We start from the raw sequence: 14962 nt of genomic DNA on the forward strand, positions 1-14962 counted from the left end.
TTTTTGGACATCTAAATCAATTTCGTATGCCTATAAAAATAATACAGAATATTCATCACTTCAGGAAAGTATGCAATACAGTAAAACAGGAAGGTGATCTAGATATTTTAAAAAATCCAAGTAGGTGTTTTTCTAAACTTCTGTCAAAAGACTGTATGGTAACAGAAAGCATAAATTACATAGAAAATAATAGAAACACTTTAGAAAAAATTTCTTCTCCTAAAATGAACACACATAGTATAAAGCATCTTCATCACTAAGATTTTAAAATTGATGGCTGAATTATTTACACTTTTTTTAAGACAATGGTTTGGTTTGGTTTATTAGATTATGACAAAGCACTCGAGGGCTATCTGCCTTGAGGAAGGGATGCCTTTGTGGAGGACTTTTTAAGGAACACTGGCTCATATATACATTACACATGGGGAAAACCACGAAAACACCCATGCAGCCAGCCCGTTCGTGGGATTTGAACCTCGGACCGAACTATCAGTGTTCAGCGACGTTACCCCTCGGCCGCTGGTGGGCCTTTTTTTAAGACAATGATCACATGTAATTTTATTATTCTATAATTAATATCAATTATTTCTATGGAAGTATTTGAAATTACATAACTGTGTTTTCAAGTATCTGGTATAATTTTCAGGCTTGTCCAATTTGAGAATGATATTGCAATGTCATACACTCAAGAGAATGCTTTCATAAAATGCTACTAGTTGCCATGCCAATATTATATTTCCTCATGTAATTTTCCCCTTATAGTTACTCCTTGTGATTTAGAAATTTTTCATTCACAGTAAGAAAGTAAAATGTATACACAAATAGGAAAGTGTTTTGTGCAAGTAGAAATAATATTATTGAAATGGATAAGTACTTAATATAATATTTAGTAATATTAGTGCATCTTTTACATGTGCTAGGTTTATCATTCAAGTTGTCTCTCCAGAAGGCGGCTCGAATGTATTATAAGTATTTTTCACCTCCCAGTTTTTCACGCAGTAAAATTACTAGGAAAAGGGGGAAATTCTTTAGAATATATGGTATCTAATTCTGATTTCAAGTAAGCAATCTCAACAATATAACTCTGAATAAGCTATAATTGTTAACAACCACAAATATTAAAACATTTCCTGAGAGTACTTTTGTAAATCCTTACATGTTGCATTAAAAGAATTATTTATCAGACAGTAGCTAAAATAGGCTATTTTATTGATGAGCAGTCGCATCTTCTTTTAACAGCATTTTGTTTATGAAAAAAGAATAACGGGTTAGCAGACACTGGCATCCATAAACATATTTCTAAATTGCAAAAATAAAGTATAAAATGCAAGATTACTGCTCACAAGTATTTTGCTTTAAAATTTAAAGAAACCTTTAATTCGTTTTTTTTTTCAGATTTTCAAACTAGCTAGTGCTTTACATAATACATATATATATACATATTTGGAATTAATGAAAAAAAAAATTATTTACTTTGCAGTATCGAACCATAGTTTCTTTCTCTTCGATTGTTGATTTTAAAGTTGTCTTTTGAGATTTAATATCTGTTTCCATAACTTGCAGCCACTCACTCACTTTTTCATATTCATCTTTAAATTCTCTCAACTGGATGCAGAGATTGTCTAAAAGCAAAGAAAGTATTATAATGAAATTTAACAAATGATATTGTGTTTCATTTTCAGAAGGAATCTTTCCAACATGATAAAGTATTTATAAATTATTTAGGAAACTTTTGAATTTTATGCTTAATGGAGAAATATTAGACTACTTAAAATATCACAAAAAAAAAAGTACATCTCAACAAATTTAGAGACGTTACAATCTCACAATCCAACAAATCTTTCTTTTCTCATTCAAAATGTAGTTAATAACTCAATACATTAGCGTAATAAAAAAAATCACTTGCTTCTGCATTTTATTCATACATTATTTTAAACCAATTTTTTAAAAGAAATGTTTCTTAAAATGAAACTTCTGACATATTATTTGAAAGACATTTCAGGATTTCGAGTTATTTATACATATCAGGAAATAAAATTAGATATCTAAGATCAATATCATCACACTTGTAGTATTAGAATTAATTTTAAGTAAAGTAAAAATCTAGAATAAAATTGCAAACTACTCAAACTACTTTATCAAATACTTCTTGTTACACATTAATATTATACCTAATTCCTCCTTCAGATCGGCAATCTCAACAAAAAGATTTTGGAAGTCAGATGTTAGATTTTCCATGTCAGTTGATATCATCTTCTTTCCATTTTCAGAACTAGAAGCCATAGCAACTTCTCCACTATTGATGACAGAGTCTACTTTCAGTTGACCTTGAGATTTCTTAGCTAGTAACTCCTATAAAATGTAAATTATGATCAAATTTTTTGAGCAACACTATCTCTTAAGTTACTGAACATAAAAATGAAAAAATGAAAAAAAAAAAAAAAAAATTATTTCATCCTAAACTTCATGTGAGAACCATCTTATTGCAGGAAACATTAACCTCATGCTTCTGGGGCCTATAATGGTGGCCTGCAGTAACATATAGCCCGCCTTAGTGTTTTCACAATCTACTTGCAATACTGCAATATTTAAAGCAAAATTTGGAAGTTAAAGGGGGAAAAATAATGAGACAGTTATATGTACTGATAGCAGCGGAACACCTAGTATGTTCTGCTGATGAAACCCAGTACGTTCATGAACACCCAGTATGTTCTGCTGGCATCTGGTCTTTGCATATTTAGAAAAATTAATGTGAAGGTCTTAATTTTCCATAGCAGTATTATCAAAAATGAAAAATTTATGAAGAATATATTACTAAGAAGCAAATTTTCTTGAAATCCCACACTGTTCAAGCAGCAGTAAACACTGTGCTCTCAGAATGCATAATGTTTTCTTTTCACATATTGATATCTATCTTGCTTACAATTATGATTTCTATATTTGTATTGAAAAGACTAGAATAATTTGGTAAAAGAGAATTTTTTTTAAATTCATGCAAGCTGGACATACATATAAAAATATGCCACAGTATTATGGACCCTTGTGTCTTTGTGTACCCTTGTACTAAATTGCCTTGTAAACTTATGTATATTAACTAATATATTACATTGCTCAAATAAACTTATGTATATTAATTGATATATTACATAACATTTGAATTTACCTGAATTCAAATGGAACCCATCTCGATTCAGCCTCACATATTAATTCAGGTAAATTCAAATGCTAAACCTCCTCTATATGTAAAACTTTACAACACAAAATACATAAAATTCTCAGTTAGGAAATCAGTTAATGAATCCCTAAAAGTTTACAAATTTTCACAAGTTAGCTTTACAGTATTTCACATGAATAAGAATTTCTTACAGAACTTTTAAAAATATAATTATTCCTAAAATATTAATATTCACTTCTAACTGAACTTTTAGAATACATATTTGATTCAAAAACATTTAACTAATCAAATTTTTTTTAAACAAAGTAGTCTAGTGAACCAAGCAAAACACATCTAAACCAGGTATTATCATTTTTATTAAAATGTACCTCTAAAACAGATGCAGTGGCTTCTATGTTCAGTCTATCACTTAGAGAACGAGTAAGGGGAGGTATCTTTTCCCTCAATTGCCTCATCCAAGACACAAGGGAATCACAATTGCTCTTAAATGACAAGTGATTCTTATAACTCTGTTCATTCTGTAGAACTTGACTCTAGGGAAAAAAAAAATAATTATGAAGAACGAAGTTTAGGTTTTTCAGTATATAAAACATCCTAACACTACTATTTATTTTATTAGCATTCATTTGTGTACTTCACATAAACAATCATTAAATCATATCTATATAATGGTGAATGTCTAATAGAAAAGGATAATACAATTTAAAAACATAATTAACATTATTTGAATATGATAAAGAAATAAATTTCTGTACATTTTGCTGGAGATAACAATATACAGTCAAACGTCTTTAATCCGGATGTCCATAATACGGAATGATTTATAATCCGGACCTCAAAGCTACAAACTTTCTGTGCACGCACATAATACCTTTATGCACGCGTGTTTAATGTATACGGATGGTATAAGCTAAGCTAAAATTATCCAATTATCTATTTGAGTTAATGTTGCATATTGCGTTGTTCCTTAATCTTCTAATTGGATCTGGCTTATTATTTTTTGCAGACTGTTAGAGCAATTTTATAAAAGTAAGCTTGAACTTTCGATTATGTCAAATAGAATTTCTGATGTTGGAGCTGCCAAAGAATCTAGAAAGCGAAAGCATGTTTCGATGCCCATCAAACAAAAAGTGGAATTGCTGCAAAAAATGGATAAAGGCATATCCTTTGATTCTCTAACCATTCTGAAATATGTTTATCAATTTCACGCTGCTCAGCGATGTGGGGGGGGATGCGGCGTGCAATGAACTGGAAGTTGATCTGTCAGCACTATCCTTATCTTCAGAACAGATGTTTTTATTTTATTCGGCTTATAATTCCTTACTAAATGTAGTATTTCATCTCTATGTACTCCGTCTTTGATATGATTTAAATCAAATTCCTTGTCATTATAAATATCACGAATACACATCAAATAGTTTTCTAATTGCAATTTTCTAATTTCGACTACGCGCGTTTACTTTACGCATGTGCGCGTTGAAAGAAATGTTTAATAAAATAAACAAATAAATATTAAGCTTTTTTTTTAATTTTGATACCCTTTAGATCATAATTGCTCTTTATTTCATAAATTATGGTTTCATATTTTTAATTTTATAATTTCCGCATGCCATCTTACCAGATTTAAACTGATGATCTATAATACAAAAAAACCGATAATCCGGAATTGTCGAAGTACCGTCCAGTCCGGATTAAAGACTTTTGACCGTAATTATCTCAAGATGAGAATAATTTTTTAAAAAATGTGATAGGGTTCAGATCTTAACAAATTATTCAAAAGACTCTTGCAGAGTTTAATAATGGTTTAAAATTAAAGCTTAATATGGTTTCAGTAGAGCTAATCAATAAAGATGGCCTAGATGGAATAGCGAAATGTTTTATGAGATATTAGATGAATATACATTTACAGTAAGAGAATATCATATATCTTCAGCATATTTGAAATAGAAAAATATATATAACATAATTATATAAGCATACTGAATGTTTTTAAGTATATACAGTCAAAAGTCATTTTTTCGGACACCCATAATCCGGAATGATCTATAATCCGGACCTCGAAGCTACAAACGTTCTGTGCATAATACATTTACGCATGTGTGTTTAATGTATAACGGATGGTATAAGCTAAGCTAAAATTATCTAATTATCTATTTCAGTTAATGTTGCAGATTGCGTTGTTCCTTAATCTTCTAATTAGATCTGGCTTATTATTTTTTGCAGACTGTTAGAGCAATTTTATAAAAGTAAGCTTGAACTTTTGATTATGTCAAATAGAATTTCCGATGCTGAAGCTGCCAAAGAATCTAGAATGCGAAAGTATGTTTCGATGCCCATCAAACAAAAAGTGGAATTGCTGCAAAAAATGGATAAAGGCATATCCTTTGTTTCTCTAACCATTCCGAAATCTGTTTATCAATTTCACGCTGCTCTGCGGGGAGGGGGGACGTCGCAGCGCAATGAACTGGAAGTTGATCTGTCAGCACTATCCTTATCTTTAGGGCAGATGTTTTTATTTTATTTGGCTTATAATTCCTGACTAAATGTAGTATTTCATCTCGATGTACTAAGTCTTTGATATGATTTAAATCAAACTCCTCGTCATTTTAATTCCCTTCTGATACTGAAGAAAGTGACACAGAGGTTATTGAAAACGAAAAAATTTCCATTGACAAATTAGTCGGTATTCTCGACACAGCAATTATAGGACTTGAACAGCAGAACTTTGTAACTGAACAAGAAATTATGTCTGTTTATAGAATTAAAGAGAAAGTATTATCACATAAAACGAAGCAACTTAAACAACTTACATTGAAAGAAATGTTTAATAAAGTAAACAAATAAATATTATGCTTTTTTTTTTTTTTTTTTTTGTAAATTTTGATACTCTTTAGATCATAATTGTTCTTTATTTCATAAATTATGGTTTCATATTTTTAACTTTATAATTTCTGCATGCGATCTTACCAGATTTAAACTGATGATATATAAGCCGGAAAAATCGATAATCCGGAATCACCGAAGTACCGACGAGTCCGGATTAAAGACTTTTGACTGTATATATTATGAATGAAATACATTTTGATTTAAATAAAAAATCAATCAGATCAAAAAGTAAAAAAATAATTTTCTTAAGAACTTCAACAACAGCTTTTGAACAGCTTAGTTAAATCGCTTAGTAGTTATACTTAGTTAAATAGCTTAGGATCTAATTTTCATTAAGTGCTGTAACTTTATTTGAAATTCCTAGTTTCTATATCTGACTTGCACATGTATCACTTTTAGGTTCTTTTATTCTAAATTTTAAAAATACACTATGGATAAAATAAGATCTAAACAGGAATTTATAATAAAACGTTAATTGTAAAGATTTCTATAGAATAATTACAATCATTCCTGTATACTACTTAAGTTAAACAACAATAATTCAAAGTAATTACATTTAAAAGACTTCCAGCTAGCTTTATATTTTGATAGAGAACATTCTAAAGCTCTTAAATATACTGCATACACCAGCACAATCCATGCTATTTATGGTACCAAAATTAAAAATTTCAGAAATATTTTCTGTTTCTTAAGAAACCTTCTTAAGAAGTAGATTTGACTGTTAAAAATATTTATTCTATGTTGTGGCACAGAAGACCTACATTTGACTGAGATTCAATTTACATACCCCCAAACATCCTATGCACAGTGCTACTCAGCTATTATTAATGGGAAGTAAATTTTATATACTTTTTATCATTTATCAATTTCAAGTCTCATTTTTAATCTTCACATTTATTTTCTTACATTATTTTCTTACAGGGTTATTCTAATTTTCAGTTGCAGCAGATTCTTGTGTAATTTTGTTTTGGACCTGCTGCAGTTTTTTAAATTGGTGATTTGACCTTATCCACTTCTTTTGCAAGTTTGAGGAATTTCTGAATTCCTCAAACTAGATTATAACTAGATGATCACAGTTTAATCAATTCATTATAGTGAGGTGCAGTTGCTTGATATCTACTGAAACTTTCTCAAAAATTCTGTAGTTACTGTGTGAAGCCTGTTTCTTCACATTTGTATTCAGCATTTTTGCTCAATATATTTAATAGCATTTGAGTATTCCATAAATACAACATTAAAGTAATTTTCCAATATGTCTTAGTTATGCTAACTTATCTATGATATTAAAAGAGGATGAGGAAAACAGTGAAATGAATGTTTAATTAGCTAATGATAATTAATTTTTCTAAAATAATCATTTCTGTATATGCTGCTGTTAATAGATGACCAACTATATCAGCACATCAAGCCTCCCCAGTTTTATCCTAAGAAAACGTTTAGACACCTATATTAACAGGTGAGATTCACTTGAAACATAAATTATAAATAATTCCATGGAAAAAAGCTTGAGATTTCACTTTGTAGTGTCATCATATTTGAAATTTTAGGCTAGTAATAGGATGCAAAAAATGATGTAAAGGAAAAAAGGAAAAACAAGGAAAGAAGATGAGAAACCAAAGAATGGTTCTAAAAAAATAAATTTTAAAAAAAAGTATGACAATCACAAACTTGTAACAAGTGTGCATTAATTTAAGTGTTTTATTAAGTAATACAACTGATGCATAGCAAGATAACTTTGTGTTATCTAGTTTGTACCTTGAATGTTTGGCTATCAAGAATTATGCACTCTTTGAAGAAATTTCAGGATGAGTAAAACTTAATGTGTGGTACAATTAACAAATCTAAATATATGAAGCAAATGACTAACATTACAAACAGAACATAGCAAAGTTACATTTAGGTTAAAGAAAGCTTCAATGCATACAAGATTACAAATATACTAATGACACAAAGAATATAATGAAAATTTAGTAGAAATGCTACACAATGAACTGTGTTTGAATCTATGAAATTTTGCTACATTCTAGACAGAAGATTCAAGCCATAAAACCATTTGCTACATTCTAAAAAGAAGATTCAAGCCATAAAACCATTTGCTACATTCTAAAAAGAAGATTGAAGCCACAAATAAAAAAACATTGCATATTAAAAGATGGGTTAAGAACTATTAAAGAATTATTTATATAATTCAATAAAAAATTACATTTTATTACCACGAATTTATACACCTAAATTACCTAAAGAAATTAAATCAATTTTAACCTCATAATTTAAATCTTACATTTATGTTCTCTGATGCAGCACGAAATCTGTGCACAATATCCATAGCTTGAGAAGTATAGATGCATGCAGGGCCCTTTTCCAACATTTCTTCAGCTCGGTAACTAAGATTATCAACTTCTAGCTTTTCTTGTTGCACTTTATGTTGAAGACTCTAAAATATATAGCATAAAAATCTTATATAAAATCTAATCAATTTAAACCATATTCCTTAAAATATTTAAGTGGTTTTATACATTTGTAAAATTTACAATTAAAATAATAAAAAAGAATTGTTAAACAACAAAATAATTTTATTTGAAATAGTACAAATTTTGCGCAAGTCATTCATCAATTGTGTGATAAAATCTCTTGTTTTTTGTTACTGGTACAAAAAAAATATCTCAAAAATACTTTATTTATAATATAAAATTCAATTTTCTTAACAATGTTTAATTCATATTAGTAGTAATCTAAGGAAAATGGCAAGAGTATTTCATTATAAGATTCTTTACAATATCATTCACTAAAAGTTAATCAATTTAACTACTATTAAAACTACTATTAATTTACTACTAAATAGTAGTTAAACTAATTTAACTACTATTAATTTACTACTGGCTACTATTAAAAACTCTGGTAGTGATATTAAAAAATAACTGCAGTTAAAAAAGTAAAATGAGCATATGGAATTTCATGTTGGAGAGCAAGGCTTTTTACAGAAAGAACAACAAAATTCTCTCTCTTTTCCCCTATTTCTTCCTAGAAGGTAATGAAAGCAATTTTTGCCATTGCTGTTAACGTCAGGAGTTATCACAAAGCAGATAAAAGATGAAATAATTAAATCCTTTTAAAATAGTACTGATTGTATCTCATAAAAGAAAGCACAATTATTACACCAGACACATCCATAAATTATACACAGTACCTCCTAAAATAAAGCACACTTGCTGCATAATAAGTAAAATAATAATGATTTATCCTATACAGTAAATCCAATATTACAAAGATGATTAATTTGGAATATTTATGCACTAGATGACAGGAAATTAATTATCTAACTTCATTTTTACCTTCACTTTATCTAACTGGCACTTTTTCTCAGCTAAAGTAGACTGGAATTTCTTTACTTCCTCCAGTGTTACTTCAATATAATCAGTAACTTTTGACACTTGCTTCATAGCATGTAAAAATTCTGTCCATAGATGTAAACAATCTTCAAGAGACACTTTTACTGATGATGATTTCAGCATAATGGTTGATAATTCTTCTTGGAGAGACTGAATGTTTTCATTTATAGGCTGATGTCCTACAGGAGCAGTACTTGACAAAACTACTTGTGCCTTATCAGTAATTCCTTTAAATTTGGTGGAAAGGGCTTCTTTCTCACAAACAATGTCCTGTAAAATGTAAAAGTGAGAACAGAAATAAAAAAATGGACAGAAAATCAGTTATAAATTTTGTTATTGCAATGGGTACTAAATTACATCTGACAGATTACTTCAGTTTTATATAAAAATAATAAGAAATATGTTGATATAATTTAATTTTTTAGCCTAGTCTAAATCCAATTTAAAAGATCCCTTAAGTACACAGAATGACAATAACAGATTATGTTAAAAATTTGAAAACATTTTCTACCTTGGATATGATTACTATCATTCAGAAAGGTTTAAAAATATCAAAGTAATTTTATTTCAACATGGACAAAGTAAAAGTAGATCAGGTCCTATTTATTGGCCTGCAGATCACCAAAGCTATCCTTCCTGGATTCTTTTCTAAGATCACATGAAAGATTTGGTACACAATATACACAGTGTAAGTGAGAAGCATCTTGTCACATGCATCTGTGTAGTTGTCATGGCCAACCAAGAGACACAGAGAACATTTAAAAAAATCCATGATTCCATGTGGTGCCAATGTCAGACTTGTACCACAGTAACTTTGAATACTTTCTGTGACCTTTCTTAATGTCTCAGTTGTTACATTTTGATGGGAAAAATAATGTCGCCTACTTATATGCTACTCTTTCATTTTTTGTGTTTTCTGCTCACTTGCACATAATGATGACTTTTCCAGCTCTACATTGCTATCTTATCCTGTTTCGTCCTTCCATAACCTTCCCCTCCCAGAAGTTTGTACATGCAATAGGAAATTACTTGGTAAGTATTCATATATATATATATATATATATATATTGTTTCATAAGAATATAGTAAATTAAATTTAAATAATTCTCTTGCACTATTACTACAAGGAATAAAATTTGAATTTAACAAATATTCTCTATTCGTACAAAAAGCTAATATAAAATTTAATTAAGAAATTTAATTTCAAAAATAGAAAAATAAAAAATTAATTAATTAATTAAAATTAAATTTTATTGCTGTGAACTAATTTACAATATCATTTAAATTCTAAGAGCATATGTAAATTAAGTGCACGTATCTAAAACCATGAAAAAATATATTATTCCAAAAAATTAAGTTGCATATGTGAATAATTGTTGAGCAGGCAGGAGACAGACTTATCAAGGGAAGTTTCCCCCAAACCTAACTCTTCAATTACTCAATTCATATTTCGAAATCCATATAGGCAAGGGTAAAATTAAAATTCAAAACCAAAAGTAAAACCAAATGTGATGAATTACTAAAAAAGAAAATTAATATAATTGAATTTTGAGAAATTAGGAAGAAAATGACTAGAATTAAAATTAATTAAAAGCAGAAAACCAAAGTAATTTAGAAACTTTTGCCTACTAGAAACTTCCCCAACATGAATTATGCATGTAAACCTAAAATAAACTATATACAATCTATCAAAAATAAATAATAATAATAATAAAAAGGCTAGTAAATAGCAAGTTTTAATTTAATTAGAACTACATATTTGAATTTCTGAGAAGGAGTCTTTTTAAAAGTCTCAATTATAGCCCGAACTGAGTGAAGATTTTTATCTAATTTTTCTAATTTTCCTTATCGCTGGCCAGTATTTTGTTAAAGTTTTGATTGAACTTGTAACTTCAGTTTTATAATGCAGTCTAGTACAAAAAATTTATTGTAATAATTCTTTATTATTTAAATTTGTAATTTTCTAATTCAAATTCAACAATTTTTTTCTAAATCTTTACATCTTTAGTAGATTGCAACATCTTTTTTTACAAACAGTAGCAGTTAACAAATTTGACTTTACACATTTAACAATGCCTCAAAGTTAGCAACATTTTTACATTCAAAACAAGCACTTTACATTATTAAAAGTTTACAGCTTTAGGTTTTTACAATAGCTCTCACAGGTAGCAGCTTTACACTCAATTTTACATTGTATTAGCGCCCTCTATTTATACAGTTATCAGTAACAAACTACTCACCTCATCTTGTTTAGCAAATGCAAGTTCTTCTCAGAAATTCAAATCTGTAGTTCTTGGTAAGTTAAATTAAAACTTGCTATTTACTAGTCTTTTTATTATTATTATTATTTATTTTTGATAGATTGTATATAGTTTATTTTAGGTTTACATGCATAATTCGTGTTGGGGAAATTTCCAGTAGGCAGAGGTTTCTAAATTACTTTGGTTTTCTACTTTTAATTAATTTTAATTCTAGTCATTTTCTTGCTAATGTATCAAAATTCAACTATTTTAATTTTCTTTTGTAGTAATTCACCACATTTGGCTTTGAATTTTACTTTTACAATTGCCTATATGGATGACGAAACACGAATTGAGTAATTGAAGAGTTAGGTTTGGGGGCAACTTCCCTTTGATAAGTCTGTCTCCTGCCTCCTCAAAAATTATTTACTTATGCAATTTAATTTTTTTGGAATAATATATTTTTAATGGTTTTAGATATGTTCACTTAATTTATATATGCTCTTAGAAATTAAATGATATTGTAATTAGTTCGCAGCAATAAAATTTTATTTTTATTTTTATTTATTTTTTATTTTTCTATTTTTGCATTTATATTTCTTAATTAAATTTTATATTAGCTTTTTGCAAATAGAGAATATTTGTTAAATTCAAATATTCTCTTTATATATACATACACACACTACATTGTACCGGGTGGCCATAATTAAACTGACAGTGCTCACAGTGTTCTGTAGCGCGATCTATTTGCGAGAATGATGTCACATTTTGTAGGAAGATTTAACAAGACGGGGGACGAAGGATTCCGTGAAAAAACAAATTAGTTCCAAAAGTCACCGCTAGGGGAATATTTGGCGCTGTGTAATAGAAAATAGAGTGTTAACAAATGCAAATCAATACGGAAATTACCTTTTATTTTGCATTCAAATGAGATTCAATGTGGCTGCCATTGTTGTGGACCACATATTGCATTCTGTGCACAGTACGCACAACAGCAGAAAGTAACATATCTGCAGGAATCTCCCGTACAGTCCTGGATATGTTATCCTTCAATGTAGCCAGGTCCTGGACCACTCCTTGATAAGTTAACCCAACCCCATAGCCAGAAGTCGCATGGGATAAGATCAGGCGACCGAGGTGGCTATGCAGTTGGAAAGTAGCGGCTAAGGACTCTTTCTGTTGTGAATTTCTATCATAGCATCTGTTGCACTCATACAGCAACGTGTGGAGGAGCTCCATCTTGCATGAAAATGATTTCCCCCAGGCACTGTCTTTGCTGAAGTGCCGGAATGACAAAGCTGTTCAACATGTGGCGATATTTCTCTCCGATAACAGAACAGGTTTTCGGTCCTGTTGGGGTAATGTTCTCATAGAAGAATGGACCTACGATAAATTATGCTGTGAACCCACACCAAACAGTTACCTTTGGTGAATGTAAGGGAATTGCTGCAATTGCATGTGGTGATATGTCATCCCAAATTCGGCAGTTCTGGGTATTCACAGTTCCATTCCGGTAAACGTGGGCCTCGTCTCCCCATAAGATTTTCCATGGCCAAGCATCATCCACCTCCATTCTGGGAAGAAAGTTGAGAGCAAAAGTCAAATCGCTTATCATGGTCGGGGTACAGTAACTTCTGTACACGGCTGATCTTGTACGGATAGAAGTTGATAATCTTTCGTAAGATTTTCCATACCATACTGTAAGCCATATCCATATTCCGAGCTACTCCATGAGCGCTAGAGGTAGCAGCAATATTGTCTGGTCCTCTGTCGACAATCGCCATGGCAACTGCTTCGATTATATCCTGTGGTACAGGTTTTCGTCCTCTGCCTGACTGAACCTTCAGAGCACCTGTTTTCTCAAACGTCACAACCATTGCTTTTAGCCCATTTAAAGACACAGGCTTGTTATGTTGCACTGGTTGAGGTAAAAGAATTTGACCAGTAACGCACGCTCAACTAAAGAAGGAGACATTGCACATAAACTTTCAATCTGATTGATTCAAAACGTAACACATTGCCTTTTAAAACCCAAGCAGCTGACACTGTGCGAATGGATGACGTGAAATTTGAATAAAGAACTTCTTCTTCTGCTCAGCGTATGTGATATGGCAGATCACGAGACTTTATCAGTGTTTATGTAGATTTTACGCTTTTTTAAAAGTGTTGCCATATTGCATTTGAACTAAATCAGAAAATGTGCATAATAAAAGGTAATTTTATTCCGTATTAATTTCCGTATTTAACACTCTATTTTCTATTACACAGCACCAAATATTCCCCTAGCAATGACTTTTGGAACTAATTTGTTTTTTCGAAGAATCCTTCGTCCCCCGTCTTGTTTAATCTTCCTACAAAATGTGGCGTCATTCTCGCAAATAGATCGCGCAAGAGAACACTGTGAGCACTGTCAGTTTAATTATGGCCACCCGGTGTATATAATTTTTATTATGTGTATATTATACATTTGTATGTGTGTATAACCTATATATACACACACTACGAATACATGTATATATACAGTGGCACAAATAATTGAGGATACACCTTAGTTTTACTTGATAAATCCAACTTTCAATTGAAATAACACATTAACTAGAAGTGCAAACATACTTTTATTCTTAGACATAACAAAAGGTTTAATTAACAATAAAAATAAAGAAAAATCAACGACAAAATTATAAAATAAAAATTTTCAGAGGCATTTCAAATAAACATAAGCAGATTTTTACCTCAAAAATTGAGGATACACCAATGAAATTTTTGTTTAACTACCACTAGATTTTTTTTTCTGCTTGCAACTATCATAATCTAAGTTTGGGCAATTTTATCTTAAACTTTTTCAACTGTTTTGTCTTTTGAAGTTGGTTATGTGAATTTAAAGTCGCAATTTTAAATGGAAAATGGCTCCTCAGAGAGAGACCAGTATTGACGTAAGAAAATTTATATTAAGGTAATTTAAGAAAGGAAAATCCTATCGTGAAATAGCTGAAACTGTCGGTAGAAGACATTCGTGTGTACAGAAAATCATTAGAAGATTTAAAAGCGATGGATTAATTGAAAATAAAAGTGGAAGAGGAAGGCAGGGGCATAGTTAGAGTTTGCAGCGCCCAGGGACAACTGAAGAATTTGCGCCCCTTTCTGTGTGCCAAGAATGGGAAACATTTCATTAAAATATTTCGTAGCATCAATTTGGCGCCCCTTGGATGCTGTGCCCGGGGACAGATGTTCCCCCTTGCCCCACCCTAGCTACGCCACTGGAGGAAGGAAAG

The 14962-nt window shown here is 30.3% G+C and overlaps 1 protein-coding gene across 7 annotated transcripts in view; it reads right to left on the reverse strand.

Moving 5' to 3' along the window:
* Msp300 (Muscle-specific protein 300 kDa) overlaps window positions 1–14962 on the reverse strand; it is a 513656-nt gene that overhangs the window by 214933 nt on the left and 283761 nt on the right. For all 7 annotated transcript variants that reach the window (XM_085806588.1, XM_085806589.1, XM_085806592.1 and 4 more), the window contains 5 exons: window positions 9394–9720; window positions 8343–8495; window positions 3544–3708; window positions 2172–2352; window positions 1474–1622 (listed from right to left, as the gene is read on the reverse strand). In XM_085806588.1, the coding sequence (XP_085662714.1) occupies window positions 1474–1622; window positions 2172–2352; window positions 3544–3708; window positions 8343–8495; window positions 9394–9720 (975 nt within the window). The remainder of the gene's footprint in view (window positions 1–1473; window positions 1623–2171; window positions 2353–3543; window positions 3709–8342; window positions 8496–9393; window positions 9721–14962) is intronic.

Source organism: Stegodyphus dumicola, chromosome 12, assembly GCF_044657685.1.
Source record: "Stegodyphus dumicola isolate Sdum_Otavi_A_Nest chromosome 12, ASM4465768v1".
In the NCBI taxonomy this organism is placed as follows: domain Eukaryota; kingdom Metazoa; phylum Arthropoda; class Arachnida; order Araneae; family Eresidae; genus Stegodyphus; species Stegodyphus dumicola.